Source organism: Cololabis saira, chromosome 3 (genome assembly GCF_033807715.1).
Source record: "Cololabis saira isolate AMF1-May2022 chromosome 3, fColSai1.1, whole genome shotgun sequence".
Lineage (NCBI taxonomy): Eukaryota > Metazoa > Chordata > Actinopteri > Beloniformes > Belonidae > Cololabis > Cololabis saira.
Window position 1 is genome coordinate 53,780,524 of NC_084589.1, and position 22,516 is coordinate 53,803,039.

A 22,516-nucleotide genomic window follows, 5' to 3' on the forward strand; every position below is an offset into this window, starting at 1 on the left:
CCCTGGTTTCTGAACGTCCCCCTGGCCCCGCCCCCTGGCCCCCTAACCACGCCCCCTGGTCCACTAACCACGCCCCCTGGACCACTAACCACGCCCCATGCCCCGCCCCCTACCCGGCCAAGGCCCCGGTCCCTCGTCCAGGCCCCGCCCCCTAGTCCGGTCCAGGCCCCGCCCCCTGGTCCCCCTAACCACGCCCCCTCTTCCAGAACTGGTCCAGACCTTCAGAACCCCGAACCTGCACGGACCTGCGGAACCAGAACGAGACATGGGTGAGTCACGATCCTGCACCCGGACCCGGACCTGGACCCGGTCCTGACCTGGTACCGGACCCCCTCCCCCCTCTGCCGTTAAACTGCGTCAGCGGAGGAAAAGAGGAAAATAAACTTTATCAACTTTATAAAGTTGATAAACTGAGAACCAGCTGGTTCCGCTGCAGCTGCAGAATCTGGTTCCAGGTTTTGCATCAGAAACGGAACCTGCTGGTCCTGCTGGTTCTGCAGAACCGGGACCAGAACCAGAACCAGAACCGGGTTCTGTAGCTGCAGCCTCGTCCTCGAACCTGCGTTTAAATCTGCAGAAAAATAACAAGAATAAACATGTTTGTTAGTTTAAACTGTTAAAACCACGTGACCAGAGACTGAACCGCAGAATAAATAATTAATAAAACTAATGTTTGTTTAGCTGCAGGTCACGTGGTGCAGCAGCTGCTGGAGAGAAATAATAATCATTATAATTATAATTATAATTCAGACCTCAGAGGGTCACGTGATCGATATCAACCTCTAACCAGTAATCCTGAATACCAGAGTATTTATTGTTTTTTTATTGTTGGCTTTGTCTCGAACAACAAAACCCAATCAAATTAAAAGCATCAAAATATTAAAAAAAGCAAAACATTTAACATTCTCATCCAAAAATAAAACCCACAGCAGAACAATGTGTTTACGGAGAACAGGAGGAAACAGATTCTGATTTAGTCCTGACCCTTCCTCACTATATCAGATCATATATAACCTATAAAAACTAAATAAAATGAAAAGAAAAGAAAAAGAAGGAAAAGACAAAATAACAAAAAATAAATACAACACAAACAACCAATAAGCAATATCAGTAATTATAAAAATAATTGAAACGGTCATATATATATATATATATATATATATATATATATATATATATATATATATACACAATGTGTATATATATATATATATATATATATATACACATTGTGTATATGCAAATATCTTTAATGTAAATGACCAAAACAAAAAAAAACTACTACTAATCCCAAAATACCCGAGTAATCCTGGAATGCCAGAGTAATCCTGAATACCAGAGTAATCCCGAGTCTCTGAAGGAAACATCATCATCATCATCATCATCATCATCATCATCCTCATCTTCATCCCTCAGTGAATCAGCGTAAACAGGTCAGAGTTAATCAATAACTGGGTTAATCAATAACTGATATTATCGGAGGGTTTTAACCTTCAGGTGTTAAAGTTCTACAGCTGCGTTCAGGGACCTCCGGAAAACACAGTTTCACTTCAGGAGAGGACGACAGGAAGTTCAGACAAACTATTGATCCAGAAACTATTGATCCAGAAACTATTGATCCAGAAACTATTGATCCAGAAACTATTGATCCATGAACTATTGATCCATAACCTGATCAGTTTAAATGTTACAGTAATCGTTGGTTTCCACGGTGACGACACTGAAGATCTTTGATGTTTCTGCTGGATCTAGCTGGACTGTTGAGGCTGTTATTGATTACTGATCGCTGTTATTGATCATCAATCGCTGTTATTGATCATCAATCGCTGTTATTGATTATAAATCGCTGTTATTGATTATAAATCGCTGTTATTGATTATAAATCGCTGTTATTGATCATCAATCGCTGTTATTGATTATAAATCGCTGTTATTGATCATCAATCGCTGTTATTGATTATCAATCCATTCTAAAACAACCACAGCTGATCAAATGTACATATCAGAACTGGCTTTATTTTAGCTTTATTTTGGCTTTATTTTAGATTTATTTTGGCTTTATTTTACGGTAGATTTATTTTGATTTATTTTAGATTTATTTTGGATTTATTTTAGCTTCATCTTGGATTTATCTTGGCTTTATTTTGGCTTTATTTTGTCATTATTTTAGCTTTATTTTGGCTTTATTTTGGTTTCATTTTGGTTTCATTTTGGCTTTATTTTAGCTTTATTTTGGCTTTATCTTGGCTTTATTTTAGCTTTATTTTGGCTTTATTTTGGCTTTATTTTGGTTTCATTTTGGCTTTATTTTGGATTTATTTTGTCATTATTTTAGCTTTATTTTGGCTTTATTTTGGCTTTATTTTAGCTTTATTTTGGCTTTATTTTGGCTTTATTTTGGCTTTATTTTAGCTTTATTTTAGCTTTATTTTGGCTTTATTTTAGCTTCATTTTAGCTTTATTTTAGCTTTATTTTAGCTTTATTTTAGCTTTATTTTAGCTTTATTTTGGCTTTATTTTGGCTTTATTTAGCTTTATTTTAGCTTCATTTTAGCTTTATTTTAGCTTTATTTTAGCTTTATTTTGTCTTTATCTTGGCTTTATTTTAGCTCTATTTTGGCTTTATTTCAGCTTTATCTTGTCCAGCTGCTGCAAATGATAAAAACTGGATTTCACAACCGCCTGATCCGGCGGTTGTGAAATCCATGCACCGTTCAAAGAAAACATTACAAAAAGAAAGTTTCCAATAAACAAAAACATCCAGAGAGAAAAAGCTGCAGCTGAAGTAAAGCTCATTCTACCGTCAAAAAGATTATTTAAAGTAATGAAATAAAAGCAAGAAGTCAGAGATAAGTACGACTGTAGCTGTAAAACTAAGATTCCTCCATGGGGAAAACAAAGATTCCTCGAAAAATAAGAAAGAATAAAGTTGCAGTTCCATGTTTCCTTCATCCTGAATAATCAAATCACCAAATAAATGATTAACAAATCAACATGAAGCTTCACCTCATTAATCTGATATGGAGAATCATCCTTTTCAAAGTTTTATTAAATACGGTTAAGGTTTTACTTGATTTCAAATCCCTCTCTTATTCCAGCTCACTCTCGCTCCAGCTCTGATCTGGAGTGACTAGAGCGAGGACAGCTAACTAGATAACTCTCTCCTCGTCCTGACGGCTCAGAAATGTTTTCACTTTGGCTAAAAGACGTAACTGATAAAAACTTCACAACATTGTCCACTTGTGGGTCAGATTTTAAACAGCTATGGAAGACACTGCCAGGTTTTTAACTCTGGGACTGAAAGATCTGGACGAAGTGCCAAAATCGTCCGTCACGTCCAAACAAAATGCTCTCCGTTTTGTCCTCATTTAAATGTAAAACATTGTGTTTCAACCACTGCTGGATGTCAGCGATACATTCCAGCAGGAGCTTTGTTCACTAGTGGCTTCAGATAGATCTGTACATAGATCTGTAGATAGATCTGTAGATAGATCTGTAGATAGATCTGTACATAGATCTGTAGATAGATCTGTACATAGATCTGTAGATCTGTAGATAGATCTGTACATAGATCTGTAGATACATCTGTAGATAGATCTGTACATAGATCTGTAGATCTGTAGATAGATCTGTACATAGATCTGTAGATAGATCTGTACATAGATCTGTAGATAGATCTGTAGATAGATCTGTAGATAGATCTGTACATAGATCTGTAGATAGATCTGTAGATAGATCTGTACATAGATCTGTAGATCTGTAGATAGATCTGTACATAGATCTGTAGATAGATCTGTAGATAGATCTGTAGATCTGTAGATAGATCTGTACATAGATCTGTAGATAGATCTGCAGATAGATCTGTAGATAGATCTGTACATAGATCTGTAGATAGATCTGTACATAGATCTGTACATAGATCTGTAGATAGATCTGTAGATAGATCTGTACATAGATCTGCAGATAGATCTGTACATAGATCTGTAGATAGATCTGCAGATAGATCTGTAGATAGATCTGTAGATAGATCTGTAGATAGATCTGTAGATAGATCTGTAGATAGATCTGTAGATACATCTGTACATAGATCTGTAGATCTGTAGATAGATCTGTACATAGATCTGTAGATAGATCTGCAGATAGATCTGTAGATAGATCTGTACATAGATCTGTACATAGATCTGTAGATAGATCTGTAGATAGATCTGCAGATAGATCTGTAGATAGATCTGTACATAGATCTGTACATAGATCTGTAGATAGATCTGTAGATAGATCTGTACATAGATCTGTAGATAGATCTGTAGATAGATCTGTAGATAGATCTGTAGATAGATCTGTAGATAGATCTGTACATAGATCTGCAGATAGATCTGTACATAGATCTGTAGATAGATCTGCAGATAGATCTGTAGATAGATCTGTACATAGATCTGTACATAGATCTGTAGATAGATCTGTAGATAGATCTGTAGATAGATCTGTAGATAGATCTGCAGATAGATCTGTACATAGATCTGTAGATAGATCTGTAGATAGATCTGCAGATAGATCTGTACATAGATCTGTAGATCATCTGCAGAACAATGAAATGATAAGTTGTGTCTGGCTAGAATAAAACCAAGTGGCAACAAATAGAACGAAAAAAGAAGTGGGCTAAGAACAGAACCTTGGCAGAAGCCTTAAAAGCCAAACAGTGGCAAGAAAAACTCCCCTTTAGGAGGAAGAAACCTGGACCAGGACCTGGACCAGGATCATAAGGAGGGACCCAGAGGGGGCGGGGGGCCTCGGCAGGTGGAAGCAGCAATGGGATGACCAGAGGGGGGGGGGGTGCAGGCCAGAACGCAGCTCCCGAGGCTCCGGCCTGCAAACATGCACAAAAGAGAAAAAAGGGGAACAAGAAACTACAGGAACGATGGACAAACATGATAACTATGAGATACTTATAATAAATAAAAATGGTAATGGAGAAGAGAGGCAGGGAAGAGGAGAGGAGAAGAAGGGTGAGAGGCACCGCCCAGCGGATCATGTTGGTGCCCCCTGCAGCATAGGCCTATAGCAGCATATCTACCACCAAGCTATAATTCAATTCAATTCAATTTTATTTGTATAGCGTCTAATACAACAGATGTCTCTAGACGCTTTCCAGAGATCCAGAACATAAATGTTCTATATTTGACACTAACTAAAAAAACACTGGACATCAACAGACAGGACGGTATCGTTGTTTAACCGTTAACCTTTAACAGACTCAGGGCTGGGACGAGACCTGGACTGTGGCAGGGTGGAGGGGCTGCAGGTACTCAGGCTGACGGGACACACCTGTGTCCCGTCAGCCTGAAGGGCTGCAGCCCCTCCACCCTGCCACCTGACGGGACACAGGTGTGTCCCGTCAGCCTGAAGGGCTGCAGCCCCTCCACCCTGCCACCTGACGGGACACACCTGTGTCCCGTCAGCCTGAAGGGCTGCAGCCCCTCCACCCTGCCACCTGACGGGACACAGGTGTGTCCCGTCAGCCTGAAGGGCTGCAGCCCCTCCACCCTGCCACCTGACGGGACACAGGTGTGTCCCGTCAGCCTGAGTGGCTGCAGCCACTCAGGCTGACGGGACACACCTGTGGCCCGTCACAGGTGTGTCCCGTCAGCCTGAGTGGCTGCAGCTCCTCCACCCTGCCACACGGACCCAGACTGGAACTTTACAAAAACACAATCGTTCTCCAATCGTTCTCTTTAAGACACAGGTGTCAAAGTGAATCCCAGAAGGGCCGGTGTCCTGCATGTTTTAGATGTTTCCCTGCTTTAACACACCTGATTCTAATTAATCATCGTCACCAGCTTGTCACCAAAGTCTGGATAGTTCTGTTGATGACACAGTCACTTGTATCACGGTGCAATGAAGCAGAAACATCTAAAACCTGCAGGGACACCGGCCCTCGAGGACTGGAGTCTGCACCTCTGCTTTAAGACATCGTTACATAACTCCCTCATGGACTCTGGTCTCATCTGGACGGTTCTGGTATGTGAACCTGGAACCGGTCCAGGTTCCGTTGACCTCCTGATGTTCCAGCTGGTTTCAGACGGAAGTCTGCAGCTTCCGGACCTCCCGGTCCTGCTGGACCTCCCAGGACCTAACGGGTCTCCGGGGGGTTCACGTCCGGTCTGGCCTGAAGAGGATCCAGAAGACAATCAGAGAACAACAACAGGAAGGACCCGCCCGACCCCCGACCCCCCAGATACCACCCGACCCCCCACCCCCCCAGGACGGACCTGGATCAGAACTAGACCCCCCAGGACGGTTGTTGCTCAAACAAGTGAATCATCCTGTTACACTGAAGAACCTTCCAGGTTCTGGTGGGTCCACCCGTCCAGGACCTGGACCTTGGAGGAGTTGGAGCTCAGCTCGGAGGAACTGACAACCGATCGGTCTGATTGGAGTCGCCATGGAGACGAACCAGAGACTTGAGGCAGACGGATCATTATTGGAGTCCTAGATCCTCCAGATTCTACAATCTGACCTTGACACGACCTCCCTGGAGGAATAAAAACAAGACGCTCTGCTCCCACTAGACCCCCAAACCCCCCATGATGGACCTGGATCAGAACTAGACCCCCCAAACCCCCCATGATGGACCTGGATCAGAACTAGACCCCCAAACCCCCCATGATGGACCTGGATCAGAACTAGACCCCCCAACCCCCCAGGACTCCTGTAGACCTGGATCAGAACCGAGCACCTTGCACGGTTACAGTTGGTCCAAAACGCGGCTGCTCGTCTTTTACCAGGAACCACCAGCATCATCACCTTCACTGCCCTGTCTCTTTTAGAATTAGTTTTAAAATACTAGTGTTTGTTTTTAAGTCATTAAATCCATCTCAGACCTCCTTCCCGTTTAACTGGTACTACTGGTACTATAACTCCTGCAGGTTTAACTGGTACTACTGGTACTATAACTCCTGCAGGTTTAACTGGTACTACTGGTACTATAACTCCTGCAGGTTTAACTGGTACTACTGGTACTATAACTGCTGCAGGTTTAACTGGTACTACTGGTACTATAACTCCTGCAGGTTTAACTGGTACTACTGGTACTATAACTGGTACTACTGGTACTATAACTGGTACTATAACTGGTACTATAACTGGTACTATAACTGGTACTATAACTGGTACTATAACTGGTACTATAACTGGTACTATAACTGGTACTACTGGTACTATAACTGGTACTACTGGTACTATAACTCCTGCAGGTTTAACTCCCTCAGGTCTTTGAGGTTTCTACTCACTCACGTCTTGTCGTCCCCAAAACCAGGCAGAAAACCAGGAGCTTTTTCATCAGTAGCCCCTAAACTCTGGAACGATCTTCCTCCACATCAAAACATCCCCAAACTAGAAATTATTAAATCTCGTGTTAAAACGTATTTTTATTCTTTGGCTTTTAATCCAGCGTGAGAGTTGTGTCTCTGTCTTTTATGTTTCTGAACCACTGGTTGTTTCTGTCTGGTGTGTTTTTATTATCTCTTATCTATTTTACTCTGTTTTCAGTTTTTACTATTTTATTATGTCGTGTTTTACTCATTGTGCAGCACTTTGGTAACCTTGTTGTTTTTTAAAATGTACTATATAAATAAAGTGGATTGGATCAAGGACAATAGCTGAGCAGATCTGGGACAAAGTTTACACTCAAACACCGTGATAAATGAATAAACCTCCCTGATTCTCCAAGAACTTTCTTATTGTTTCATCTTTGTAATGTTCATTATTTGATCTGAGTTACATTTTCTTGTTTTTTTTTTGTCTTTTTTACTCTCCCTTGTGTAGCTTTGTTTTGTTTTTTATTCATATAAGGAAATGATTCTATATAATCCACCAGGCTTCTTCCTTTCCTTCATGTTATTTCATTGTTTTTCATTTTTTTGTTCATATTTGTCTTATATTGCTAAATAAATAAACTAAACTAAACTTCCTGCCGTTGGGAGGGGGGGGTTGTTACCATGGTAACAGCAGCACTTCCTGCCGTTGGGAGGGGGGGTTGTTACCATGGTAACAGCAGCAGTAGCAGCATCGCTCCGCTCTTAAAACAATAGCATTAGCATTAGCTATCATTAGCTGCCTGTAGCTCATTCATAAACTTCACAAATCCATCTCTCTGCACAATAATGTGATAAATGCTGAATCATCTGGTTAATATCTGATGGAAACCAAAGTGAAAGCTAATTCCTCTCATCTGAATTGTAGCGTGATGGTGGTGGTACATGCTACCGCTAACGTTAGCCTCCATTTTTGTTGGTTGCTAAGTATCTGCAGCACTTAGCAACCAAACACCGCTGCATTGCATTGTGGGAAGTTTCTGCTTAGCTAGTGTCCATCAATCCACACAATGAGTATGGATAGTACATACTTGAGTACGTACTAATGTTCTAGACCAGCTCAGCAGCTATTGCAGCTAACGCTGCTAACACCGCTAATGCCGCTAACGTGGCTAACGCAGCTAACGCGGCTAATGCCGCTAACGCAGCTAACGCCTCTAACGCAGCTCTGCTCTTGTCTCCAGCCAGCTGTTCAGGATGTGGACCCGGGTACCGGACCCCGCTGGACGCGATGAAAGGTGAGACTCCCCGGAGACCGGGACCAGCCCCTAACCCCCCCCCCCCCCCCCTGTCTCTGGTTCTGGTCCAGGTCCAGAACCGGTCCCTAACCCCCCTGTCTCTGGTTCCTGTTCCGGTCCAGGTCCGAGGGAGCAGATCGTCTACCTGCCCTGCATTTACCGCAGCACCGGGATCCAGCAGCCCGACTACCTGGCCACGGTGGACGTGGACCCCAAATCCCCCAAGTTCTGCCAGGTAGACTGCACTAGACCTGGACCTGGACCTGGACTGGACCTGGACTAGACCAGAACCTGAACCTGGACCAGACCCACGGCTAAGGTTGCCACCTTTCAGAAATAAAAATAAGGAACGCCCGATTTCAGCCGCGCAGGCGCCAAAAAAAAGAGACGTCCCCAAAACTTCTAAACTGAATAAAAATGTGTTTATTTTACATAAAAAAACTAAATGCTCTGATTTAAAAGAGCTTGAGGCCGGATTGTGGCAGGATTTATGAAAAAAATCCGTATACATTTTAAGTTTTCTAGTAATAATGTCAGATGAAGTGTTCCAAACCCAAAAGAATGTTTCCTCTAGTGTATCTCTCCTTTGCTTTGAACAGGCTGTTGCTGCAAAATGTGCTGCAATTCGGTCCCGAATTTCCCGCGCTATCCTGTGGATGTGACGTCACATGACGCTGCATGCACGTTCTCCCCGTTCTCCCGTGCCGGCTTCACTGTTGGCTGCAGTACCCCCAACGGCCGTCGTGGTGAACGGTGGCGCTAGAGAGTCTCATTTCTTAAAAGGAGCCTCAAGCTCCTTTTAAGATTAAAGCTTTAATAGCAGTGAACTAGCATGACTGTACAGACTAGTAACCATGCTAGCAGCTGAACTAGCCTATTCTAGCAACTGAACTAGCCTATGCTAGCAGCTGAACTAGCCTCCTATGCTAGCAGCTGAACTAGCCTCCTATGCTAGCAACTGAACTATGCTAGCAGCTGAACTAACCTCCTATGCTAGCAGCTGAACTAGCCTCCTATGCTAGCAGCTGAACTAGCCTCCTATGCTAGCAGCTGAACAAGCCTCCTATGCTAGCAGCTGAACTAGCCTCCTATGCTAGCAGCTGAACTAGCCTCCTATGCTAGCAACTGAACTATTAGAATATGGTGAAAAAGTTAATGTATTTCAATAATTCCACTCAAAAGGAGAAACTAATACATCACACAGTCTAATTACATGCAAAGTAAGATATTTTGGGGGTTTATCTGTTATAATTTTGACGATTTTTCCAGGTGATCCACCGGCTCCCGATGCCGAACCTGCGTGACGAGCTTCACCACTCGGGCTGGAACGCTTGTAGCAGCTGCTACGGGGACCGGACCAGAACCCGGGACCGGCTGATCCTGCCGTCCCTCATCTCCTCCAGGATCTACGTCATCGACACGGGGACGGATCCCAGGGAGCCCCGGATCCACAAGGTCTGGACCTGGACCTGGACTAGACCTGACCCTGACTCAGACCTCTGGACCCGCACTTTCAAGTCTCTAGGGGCACTTTCAAGTCTCTAGGGGCGCTTGCAAGTCTCTAGAGTCGCTTGCAAGTCTATAGAGTCGCTTGCAAGTCTCTAGAGTCGCTTGCAAGTCTATAGAGTCGCTTGCAAGTCTCTAGGGGCGCTTGCAAGTCTCTAGGGGCACTTTCAAGTCTCTAGGGGCGCTTGCAAGTCTCTAGGGGCGCTTGCAAGTCTCTAGAGTCGCTTGCAAGTCTATAGAGTCGCTTGCAAGTCTCTAGAGTCGCTTGCAAGTCTATAGAGTCGCTTGCAAGTCTCTAGGGGCGCTTGCAAGTCTCTAGAGTCGCTTGCAAGTCTATAGAGTCGCTTGCAAGTCTCTAGGGGCGCTTGCAAGTCTCTAGGGGCGCTTGCAAGTCTCTAGGGGCACTTTCAAGTCTCTAGGGGCGCTTGCAAGTCTCTAGAGTCGCTTGCAAGTCTCTAGAGTCGCTTGCAAGTCTCTAGAGTCGCTTGCAAGTCTCTAGAGTCGCTTGCAAGGCTCTAGAGTCGCTTGCAAGTCTTTAGAGGTGCTTGCAAGTCTCTAGGGTCCCCCAGGTCCACGATGCTGCGTAACAAACCCCGACCCCTGACCCGAGGCAGCCCCGGATCCACAAGGTCTGGACCAGGACCTGGACCCGGGTCCAGAACCTAAACCCCCCTGTCCCTGTTCCAGATGGTGGAGCCCGTGGACCTGTTCTGGAAGGCCGGCCTGGCTAACCCTCACACCAGCCACTGCCTGGGGAACGGCCAGATCATGATCAGCTGCATGGGCGACCCGGAGGGGAACGGGAGAGGTGAGGACCCGGTACCAGGGGGGGCCCGGTAGACCTGGTACCCCCTTTACCACCAAACCGGTTCCAGGGCTGGTTCTGGTTGACAACTGGTTCAACCTGGAACCGGCTGAGAACCGGTTCTTCTGGACCAGCAAAGAGTTGCTGCTACCTTGGAACCGGTTCCTCTAGTACCTTTAGCTATGCTAGCATGTTAGCACCTTTAGTTCTGTTACCATGTTAGCACCTTTAGCTCTGTTAGCATGTTAGCACCTTTAGTTCTGCTAGCACCTTTAGTTCTGTTAGCATGTTAGCACCTTTACCTCAGTTAGCATGTTAGCACCTTTAGTTCTGCTAGCATGTTTGTACATTTAGCCCTGCTAGCATGTTTGCATCTTTAGCTTTGAACCAGTTCTTCTAGCCAGTTCTTTGTCAGTGGAAACAGAAAGCCCGGTTCCAGACTCAGCACTGGCCCAGAACCAGAACCAGAACCTGGAACCGGTTTGGTGGTGTTGAGGAATTTATCAAACCAGTTCAGAAGTCCGCTTTGTGGTATAGTGAGTATTTATTCAGCAAGCCGGCGGTGAGCAGTCCTACACAGATCGTGTCTGAGTTGGTGTGCCGACCCCGGGTGATTGTGTCATGACTTTTTATACGGTAAGCTTCAAGGTACAGAAGGCAGGAAATACACAAACCAAGTGAGAGACAAAAAGTAATTTACAATCAAATGTGATCTGTGGCCAAATGTCATTAACTGCCATTTGGCCTGACTAACTTTCTCAATTACCCCATAGGGTGTTCTCGTGATTCAAGTCTGTTTGAACCAACTTCCAGGTGTCGTCTGCAGGGGGGGTGGGTAGGGAGCTGGGTAGGAAGTTGAAGCTAACACAAAGGTGTTGGGTCCTAGTGCAAAGCCCTTCAGGGGGCCACGTGCTGTCACAATGCTTCATCAGTGGTAAAGGGGGTACGGTACCTGAGAACCTGGTCCTGGTCCCGGACTGCACTGATCCTCCTGCTGATGTTCCAGGCGGGTTCGTCCTGCTGGACGGCGAGACGTTCGAGGTCGTCGGGAACTGGGAACATCCGGGGGAAGCGGCTCCGTTCGGCTACGACTTCTGGTACCAACCGCGGCACAACGTGATGATCAGCACCGAGTGGGGGGCGCCGAAGGCCCTGGTGGACGGGTTTGACCCCAAACACGTTAAAGAAGGTGGGTCAAGATCGTCCAGGTCCCCGTAGGTCTGGATCCAGTACCTATACCCATGATAGCATGTTAGCATCTTTAGCCTTGTTAGCATTTAGCACCTTTACCTCAGTTAGCATGTATGTCCAGGTCTGTACGGGACGTCCCTGCACATCTGGGACTGGACGTCCCACCGGAAGCTGCAGACGCTGCACCTGGGGGACGACGGTGCGATTCCCCTGGAGGTTCGGTTCTTGCACGACCCGGACGCCACCGAGGGCTACGTGGGCTGCGCCCTGAAGGGCTGCGTGTTCCGGTTCTACAAGACCCCGGTCAGTAGGACTGGGTTCTGGGGGTTAGACCTGGTCCAGGTCTAGTTCTGGTTCACCAGGGTCAATAAAACATAAAACTAACAGATGCTGAATATGGCAACACCTGTTATCATGTTACCACCTTTAGCCCTGTTAGCATGTTAGCATCTTTACCTCTGTTAGCATGTTAGCTTCTTTAGCCCTGTTAGCATCAGAATCAGAATAAAACTTTATTAAGTCAGACCTAGTCAGACGAGAGAACTGGACTCCGGTTAAAAACCGCTGGCACCATTTGTTTCTACGGACGCCATTTCTTGGAGGAAGAACGGATGACACTGGGATGGAGGAGGAAAAAAAGGATCTTCATTCTGTGTATTATATATATATATATATATATATATAAATACACAGAGTGAAGGTGCAAAAAACACCTCAGCACAGAAAAGCAACAAACACACAACAACATCATAACTTGCATGGGAAGGGGAGGCTAGTCGGGGGAGAGCGTCTTGTTTTTATTCCACCAGGGAGATTGTGACTGGACTAACTCCACCAGGGAGATTGTGACTGGACTACCCTGCCAGGCTGCTCTTTCAAGGTCAGATAATAGAATCAACAGGGGCACGGTGGAGCAGCTGGTAGTGCAGCCGTCTCACAGCAAGAAGGTCCTGGGTTTGATTCCCGCCGGGGACGCTGTGGGCGCTGAAGGTCGTGTTAGTTCCCCCATGACTTCAGTGCCCACACCCTAGGGGGGGTTGGAACCCTCAACCCTCACCCTGGGTGGGGTTGGTGAAAGGGCCTTTCTGTGTGGAGTTTGCATGTTCTCCCCGTGTTCCCTTGGGTAGCTAATGGGAGCTACCCTCACAAAAACATGCACACAGTCCTGGGCTCTACTGCCCCCTCTGGCCAACCGGGGAACAGATGGGGTGGGGAGGATCTGGCTGGAATAACGTGATCCTTCCACGCGCTACGTCCGGCCGGAGAAACCCCACCCTGTCTGGTGAAAAGAAGCTGCTGCTCACTCCTCAGGTTAAGGAGGAGACCTGAGCTCAGTGCAGGAACTCCCGGGGTTGATAGAGGGAGCAATGCCCAGCACTGTTAGGTAGGTAGGAGCACTGGGTGATAAAATGGGAAAAAATCGGGGATAAAAAAAATATATAAAAAAAAAAAAAAGGATTATAGAATCAACAATTATATTGAAAACAGACAGACTCAGTAATTTTCCGTCTGCCTTCAGTCTCTGGTTCATCAATGGCGACTCCAATCAGACGAATTTGTGATCAATTCCCGCCAAGCCGAGCTTCCAACTTCTCCAAGGTTTTCTCCATCTTACCAATGAGCTCAAAGACGCCGCCAGCCTGAGATTCTGTTCAAGAATCACATCCAGCTTACGGCTTTGCTCCCCCAGCGTTAAAGTCTGAGTGTTGATCACCTTGCTTGATCCTTCAGCCACGTCCGGCAGCTCTGAAAGAGCCAGAACAGCTGTCGACGACTTACGCGTTTGTCGGTAGACCAGGAATCCCCCTCCTCCGATCAGGAGAAATCCTGCTATCATTAATCCAATTATGAAGCATCTTCAACGTCCTCGACAGACAGAATCACCAAACACAACGGTTTCCAATGTTTCCAGGAATCCATTGTGTATCCAGTAAATGTCCCATGGGGCAGGAGGGCTCCCTTACCCCCTGACTTCTTGTCGCAAAAATGTGGTCAATTGTGCTGGGAGACCAGTTAATCAATTCCATGATTGTAGAGTTTTGGAGGAGTGAAAAGGAGAAGCTCTGAAGGCTGGATTCTGGTTCTGTAAATCCACACCGAGCCTACGCCGCAGGTTGTGCCGCGTCGCTCACCCCACGGCGCAGGCCACGCTGTGGCTGACGCTGCTCCAAAAAATTGTAACTACGCGTCGAGAGGTCGCAGACCAACGCAGGCCGAGGGCTGTGATTGGTTCGCTTGGTAGAAACGCATTTCCTGTTCTGGTTCATGAAGCAGTCATGAACTTTCAGCCTCTTTTCTTCGTGTATGTGTGATTTTTTTCTTTTGCACAATAGTTGTCCTTTTCTCTTTGATTCACTGTGACCGGAAAAGTGACCGGAAAAGTCGGAAGCTAAACAAAGTATCAGTTAGCCGCTATCAGGCTGGTGTTAGCGTTAGCCGCTATCAGGCTGGTGTTAGCGTTAGCCGCTATCAGGCTGGTGTTAGCGTTAGCCTCTAGCAGGCTGGTGTTAGCGTTAGCCGCTAGCTGATCTCTGGTCTCTCCTCCAGAAAGGAGACTGGGCAGCAGAGAAAGTCATCACGGTTCCCAGTAAGAAGGTCCAGGGATGGAAACTACCGGAGATGCCCAGTAAGTTCTGGTTCTGATAATAATAATAATAATAATAATATTGATAATAATAATAATAATAATAATAATAATAATAATAATTACATTAATGATGATGATGATGATGATGATGATGATAATAATAATAATAATAATAACATTATTAATAATAATATTATTATTATTAATAACAATAATAATAATTATCCGTCTGTCTGTCTCCAGGTCTCATCACAGACATCCTGATCTCGTTGGACGACCGGTTCCTTTATTTCAGTAACTGGCTGCACGGAGACATCAGGCAGTATGACATCACAGACCGCAGGAACCCCCGGCTGGCGGGACAGGTGTGACCCCTGACCCCTGACCTGGACCTGAACCCAGACCTGGACCTGGACCCCTGATAGAGCTGACCCCTGACCTCTGCCCCCCCCCCCCCCCCCCCCCTTCTGTTCCAGGTTTTCCTGGGGGGAAGTCTCGTCAACGATGGACCCGTGAAGGTTCTGGAGGATCCGGAGAACGAGGACCAGCCGGGACCCAGAATCATCCAGGTAAGACCTGTCCCACCTGTACCTCTCTCACCTGTACCTGTGTCTCACCTGTACCTGTGTCTCACCTGTGTCTCACCTGTACCTGTGTCTCACCTGTACCTGTGTCTCACCTGTATCTCACCTGTGTCTCACCTGTGTTTCACCTGTGTCTCACCTGTATCTCACCTGTGTCTCACCTGTGTCTCACCTGTGTCTCACCTGTGTCTCACCTGTATCTGTCTCTCACCTGTGTCTCACCTGTATCTCACCTGTGTCTCACCTGTGTTTCACCTGTGTCTCACCTGTGTCTCACCTGTGTTTCACCTGTGTCTCACCTGTGTCTCACCTGTGTCTCACCTGTGTCTCACCTGTGTCTCACCTGTATCTGTCTCTCACCTGTGTCTCACCTGTGTCTCACCTGTATCTGTCTCTCACCTGTGTCTCACCTGTGTCTCACCTGTCTCACCTGTGTCTCACCTGTGTCTCACCTTTGTCTCACCTGTGTTTCACCTGTGTCTCACCTGTATCTCACCTGTCTCTCACCTGTGTCTCACCTGTCTCTCACCTGTGTCTCACCTGTATCTGTCTCTCACCTGTGTCTCACCTGTGTCTCACCTGTCTCACCTGTGTCTCACCTGTGTCTCACCTTTGTCTCACCTGTGTTTCACCTTTGTCTCACCTGTATCTCACCTGTGTCTCACCTTTGTCTCACCTGTGTTTCACCTGTGTCTCACCTTTGTCTCACCTGTGTTTCACCTGTGTCTCACCTGTGTCTCACCTGTGTCTCACCTGTGTCTCACCTGTATCTCACCTGTGTCTCACCTGTGTCTCACCTGTATCTCACCTGTGTCTCACCTGTGTCTCACCTGTGTCTCACCTGTGTCTCACCTGTGTCTCACCTGTATCTCACCTGTGTCTCACCTGTGTCTCACCTGTATCTCACCTGTATCTCACCTGTGTCTCACCTGTGTCTCACCTTTGTCTCACCTGTGTCTCACCTGTCCAGGGACGGCGTGTCTCCGGAGGTCCTCAGATGCTGCAGCTCAGTCTGGACGGACGGAGACTCTACGTGACGACGTCTCTGTTCAGTGGCTGGGACAAAGCCTTCTACCCGGAGATGCTCAGGTACTGGAGGACCCTGGTCCAGGTCCAGGTCCTGGTCCTGGTCCAGGTCCAGGTCCAGGTCGTGGTCCCGGGAACCGTGCTGCACAGCTACTTAGCAACCAACACAGGCTAACGTTAGCGGTAGCAAGCTAAGCTGCTGAGGCAGCAGCACCGCTAGCTACAGGCAGCCAATGATAGCTAGTGCTAATACTATTGTAAACGAGAAGGAGCGGAGCTGCTGTGACAGGAGATGTTACCATGGTAACAACATAGTGTCAACGAAGTAAACAGCCATCTAATGACCAACCGACGGACGGATCAACGAACAACGAACCAACAAACGAATCAATGAACAACGAACGGATGGACGGACGGAAGGACGACCCAACAAACAAACGAACCAATGAACGAACGAACAAACGAACGAACAATGAACGAATGAACAAACGAACGAACGATGTTATCATGGTAAAGAGGCAACATGATTGTATCGTCTGCGTAAAAACGCACTTTAGCTTTAGCACGTCCTTCCCAATGTTAGTTATGAAAATAGAAAATAAGACGGGGGCTAGAATAGAACCTTGTGGGACTCCCTTTGAGCTCTCATGTCCTGTGTCTCCTGTGTCTCCTGTCCCTGATTGTGTCTCCTGTCCCTGATTGTGTCTCCTGTCCCTGATTGTGTCCCCTGTCCCGTGTCCTCCAGTGACGGCTCGGTGATGATGCAGATCGACGTGGACTCGGCTAACGGGGGTCTGTCCCTGAACCAGGACTTCCTGGTCGACTTCGGGAAAGAGCCGCACGGGCCGGCGTTAGCCCACGAGCTACGCTACCCGGGGGGGGACTGCACCTCCGACATCTGGATCTGAGGACCGGGACCTGGACCTGGGTCTGGGTCTGGACCTGCAGGACCGGAACCTGGACCTGCAGGACCTGGACCTGGACCTGGGTCTGGACCTGCAGGACCGGAACCTGGACCTGCAGGACCTGGACCTGGACCTGGGTCTGGACCTGCAGGACCGGGACCAGGACCTGGGTCTGGACCTGCAGGACCTGGACCTGGACCTGGACCAGAATCCATCCATCCATCCGTCCCTGCATACATAATTAGGGGCGTGGCTTCATGACTGACAGCTGTCATCACAACATTTCCATGAACTTTAACCTCCAACTAAGAACCTGACCAAGTAAAATTAATCTTTTTGTAGAGAATGTCTGTGTTGCTAACGGCTAACTGCTAACTGCTCACGGCTAACGGCTACCTGCTAACGGCTAACTGCTAACGGCTAACTGCTAACGGGTCATTTTTAATCATTCTTAAAATCATTAAACATTCCAAACTTCACTCCTCGTTTCTCTGGTTCTTGTGATTTAGACGGATAATAACTGTCTCTGATAACTTTAATCATTTATTATTTACTATTAAGAAAATGTTCAAATCTGTTCTGAAGTTGATTCAGAAAAAGGTTGAATTAAACTGACTTTTGTAAAATTCCTGTCTTTGAAGAAAGTAATAAAATTATCTTAGAAATCTGCTCTCGTTATTCTGACAGTTGGCAAAAAGAAATAACGTGGTAATAATGATGAATAAAAGCTGCAGCAGGAGAGGTTAATTACCCATCATGCACCTGGGCCCCCGACCCGGAGCAACAGGATCTGGACCTATAAATATAAATCTATATATCGACATATCTACATATAACTATAAATCAATATATATTAACAGAGATATAGATACATAAATAATGTACGTATAATATAACTCACAACATATCTAATCAATAATATACATCTATATATCTACATATATTAATAAAGGTTCATATCTACATGTTTATTCACATCTGAGATTAAATTAAACGTATTTCTGATTGATTTGTTTGGAATTTTAACCTCATTAAAGTCACAGCCACCAAACCTAAAGTTGTGGAAAACAAGGGTTTTGTCAATAAAGAATTATGAGAAAATATGTTTCTGTATTGTTCTTATCTTTGTGAGGGGGATATATATAGTTTTGTTCTCTATAGCTGATATAACATGAATTACTCCTATGTGGGATCAATAAAGTTCTTATTTTTGCCGTCTGAGAAAATTAAATATATTATATTTGGTCCTAACTGTTTCCAAGTATATTAGTGCGTGTGTGAATGAATAAATGAGACGTAAAACGTACATTTCTTTGTAGAAAGACGCTTTATGAAAATAAGTCCATTTACTTGTATTAGTTTACAGTCTTGAACATCCAATATGGCGGCGACGATGACGTTTTTTATTTTTTTTTATTTTTTTACTTTATTGAAAATATATTCATATACAAACAACAAGGCATCATATCTTTTTTCCAACATGTATCAGGGAAAAGGTGCATAAAGAGTACAGAGGAAAAGAAATTAAATTAAATTAAAAAAAAGGAAAATAACTTAAGGGGCTAGGGCTTATCCAATAAATTATATTCTTCAATTGTGTTCAAAAGTTGTATTGCATTTCTTTTTGTCATGAGTTTAAGGGCTTTAAAAAATTGGAGGAATTCGTTGTGGAATACACAAAAACGAGGTTTCACCTTCATATACTTAGATTTGTGGAAGTGGAATTTACCTAGAATTATAATATTATTGATAAGGAAATCATCGATGTTATTGTCCATTGAAAGTCCAAAAATAATAGCTTCACGTGAGAAATCCTGCAGGTCAAAAACCTTTGGGTGAAGCCAGTCATGTACATCCTGCCAAAGGGTTTTAGAATACATACAATGAAAAAATAAATGATCAGTAGTTTCACATCCATCACAGAACATACAGTTATTAGTCTCAATACCAAATCGTTGTCGCAACAGATCACTGGATGGATATACACCATTTAAGGTTTTAAAAGTTCTTTTGCTTTGGGAGCGATTGGAAATTTTAAATATTTTGTTCGTAACATGGTGATGATATGTTTGGGGTAAAATTGTAAGATTGAGTTTCTATAGGATACTAAAGGGTATGAAATGAAATTAAACATATTTCTAATTGATTTGTTTGGAATTTTACCGTCGTTAAAGTCACAGCCACCAACCAAAAGTTGTGGAAAAAGAGGGCTAATAGGAGCAGGGTTAGTTACAATACCCTTTATTAAAATCAAAATAGATTTGGGGATGGCCTTGGTGATAGATTTAAATGTCGTACGGTTGCAGTCTAGGTCATATTTAAGGCAAAAGTTCTCATATGATAACAAATCACCACCACTGTCAACTAAGTGAAGGACAGACCAAATATCCTTTTCCATCCAGTTCTCGTTGTACAACGACTTGTTTCTGACTGTGATATAGCGATTGTTCCATATTAGACTATTGTGGGGGGTAAAGTTATGATTATACAATAGTTTCCAATACAAAAGTACCTGCTGGTGAAAACTGGATAATCTGATTGGAAGTTTTTGAATGGCGAAGTCGCATCTTAGTAACAGATCAATGCCTCCCAGTTTATTAAAAATGACCCTGGGGATATGAAACCAAAAGCTCTTATTGTTTAGAAAAGATTTCAACCAGTTCATTTTTAGAGTGCCATTAATAAAATCAAAATCAATAGCTTGCAGGCCTCCATCTTTGAATTCTTTGGTTAGTTCGGTTTTCCTGATGTAATGAATTTTCTTTTTCCAGATATAGTTAAAGTTAACCTGGTTAATCTTTTTAATGACACTATTGGGAATAGATAGTGAGTAAGCCGGGTAAATACATCTGGAGAGGCTTTCCATTTTTGTCAAGAAGATACGACCCAGTAAACTGATGTCTCTTAATAACCAGGAGTTGAGCTTGGTTTGGGATTCATTAATTACCCTCCAGACATTTTTATTTTCACTTTCTGCTGAATCTTTAGAGATAAAAATGCCAAGATATTTGACAGCAGATTTTATAGGGATGTTGTATGCCTCTGATAAGTGACTATGGTGGATTGGCATTAGCTCACATTTGTTTAAATTTAATTTCAGCCCTGAGGCTTTGGAGAAAATATCAATAATATGCAAAATTTTAGGGGTTTCAGATAATTGTTTCATGAAGATGGTAGTGTCATCTGCTAACTGGCTAATGATTACAGGTATTCCAAGAACCTCTAAAGGTGCAATATTGGAATTTTTGATGAGGATAGAGAGCATTTCTGTAGCTATTATGAAGAAAAATGGAGAAACGGGACAACCTTGTTTTACTCCTCGTTTAATTGTGAATCGAGGTGATGTTCCTTCTGGTAAAGATATACAGCTATTTGAATTTTCATAAAGGGATTCAAAAATGTTTCTGAATTTATCACCAAAACCAATTAATTTTAAACACTGAAAAATGAATGGATGCTCAATCGAATCAAACGCTTTATAGAAATCAAGAAACAAAATAAACGCATGCACAGAAGGGAGGGAGCATCCCCTTTCTTGATAGAGTCGGCCTCGATATGGAATAATCCAAAATTGAGAATAGGAGGGAAGATGTTCTTTTGGAAAGAGTGGCATAGGAAGGGGGTTGAGCACATCGGAGATCTTTACCATAATAATGCACTGAGAACATTTGAAGAATTAAGAGAACTTTATGATTTACAAAGGAAAGATTTCTGGAGATTTCTACAACTTAGAGACTGTCTATCTAAAGTAGGCCCTATGGACACCAGGCTGCCTACTCAGTCCTCCATGTGCTCTAAATTGAAGTTGCTGAGTACCCTTCCACACCTGGCAGGTCAAATATATAACTACCTCACGGATGGACTTAATAACGCTATCATGGGCCTAAAAGCTGCGTGGGAAAGGGATTTGGGGATCACATATGAGGATGATGAGTGGCACAAACTGGTGAAGGAGATGCTTACACCAATGAGGGACGTGTTACGGTGTCACCTTCACTCATTCCACCTAACACTCACCCTCCACAACAACCAGCCTGCCCCACCCCCACAGCTCGTGCACAGCGTGCTCTTCGCCGCAGGTGATGTGAGTTGTGGGTGATTGGGGAAGGAGCTTCCAGCCAGGTCCAGCACAGCTGCAGCCACTCCTCATCAGATCCCTCTGCCTACTTAAACCCCGGTTTTCCAGCCACTCATCGCCAGATCTTCCCTAAGAATGGCCTGGCAAGTATCCTGTCTGTGTTTGTCGCATACATAGCTGCTCGTTATATGTTGACACTCCTGAAGCTACCTTTTGTGATTTTTTGATAACTGCCTCCTTTTTGTTTGCTCCACAGTTTTTACCCTCACCGTTGTGCTGCAGTCTGGCTTGACCCCTTACCCACCTACTCCACTCCTTCACCCTGCTGTCACCCCAGCCTGCCTTGGATCCAGCCCGCCAGGCCTCAACCCTTTTCCCCCACAAACAGCAATAAAGGCCCTCCCGGGCATTAAACCAAATCTCTGCCATCCTGTGTCGTGCACTTGAGCCCAACGCCTACCGAGACATAACAGAAGATCTGGCCATGGAATTTGACTCAGCCGACACAGGGAGCCTGATGCAAGCTTCGTCCCCTGGCCCCACACTCACGCCTCTCCAAACTCAGGAGAGGGTCCTTGCCGACCACTCCCACGCCCTCGCAGAGGCCTCTACAGCGGTCCGGGCTCTGAACACCCGCCTGGCGGTCCAGGAGGCTAACGAGGAGCGACGTGACGCCCAGGTCCAGCAACTCCTCAACATGACCCAGGCTCTGACGGCACAGGTTACTGCACTTGCAGCTGTCCCCCAACCCCCCGCCCCCCCCGCTGCTCAAGCTGCTCCCCAGGTCCCTGCTCCAGCTGCTCCCCCAGCTGGCCAGCCCCGTGAACCCCGCCTTGCCAGTCCACCCCCCTTCGACGGAACCTTTGCCCATTTCCGAGGCTTCATGATGCAGTGTGAGTTGCTGTTTTCCCACCAACCCAGCCAGTTCTTCTCACCTGCATCCCGTGTCGCCTTCGTCACCAACCTCACCACCGGTGACGCCCTGGACTGGGCGCAGTCCATCCTCTCCACCCGCCCCGACTTGTTCAATGACTATGCTGCCTTCCTCACTGAGTTCAGGAGGGTTTTTGACCACCCCACTGCAGGACAGGATGTCGGGGTACGGCTGATGTCCCTCCACCAGGGAAGCCGGACAGTTGCAGCCTACTCCATCGAGTTTCGCACCCTGGCTGCCAGCAGTGGGTGGAATGATGCCGGGCTGAAGTGTGCTTTCCGCCAGGGTCTGAG

At 45.4% G+C, this 22,516-nt stretch overlaps 1 protein-coding gene across 1 annotated transcript; it reads left to right on the top strand.

Moving 5' to 3' along the window:
• The first annotated feature begins 207 nt into the window (after positions 1 to 207).
• On the top strand, positions 208 to 18,303 carry selenbp1 (selenium binding protein 1). Its single transcript, XM_061717843.1, has 12 exons — positions 208 to 269; positions 8,554 to 8,607; positions 8,730 to 8,842; positions 9,877 to 10,062; positions 10,801 to 10,921; positions 11,925 to 12,107; positions 12,231 to 12,412; positions 14,657 to 14,735; positions 14,940 to 15,061; positions 15,173 to 15,265; positions 16,251 to 16,369; positions 17,052 to 18,303. The coding sequence occupies exons 1-12, from the start codon at positions 266 to 268 to the stop codon at positions 17,212 to 17,214; spliced, it is 1,419 nt and encodes a 472-aa protein (XP_061573827.1). The 5' UTR covers positions 208 to 265; the 3' UTR covers positions 17,215 to 18,303.
• Positions 18,304 to 22,516: the final 4,213 nt, after the last annotated feature.

Coding starts and splice junctions, on each gene's coding strand:
- selenbp1 (XM_061717843.1), top strand. Junction 15,266..16,250: donor CGGGACCCAGAATCATCCAG/GTAAGACCTGTC, acceptor TCACCTGTCCAG/GGACGGCGTGTCTCCGGAGG. Junction 16,370..17,051: donor TTCTACCCGGAGATGCTCAG/GTACTGGAGGAC, acceptor CGTGTCCTCCAG/TGACGGCTCGGTGATGATGC.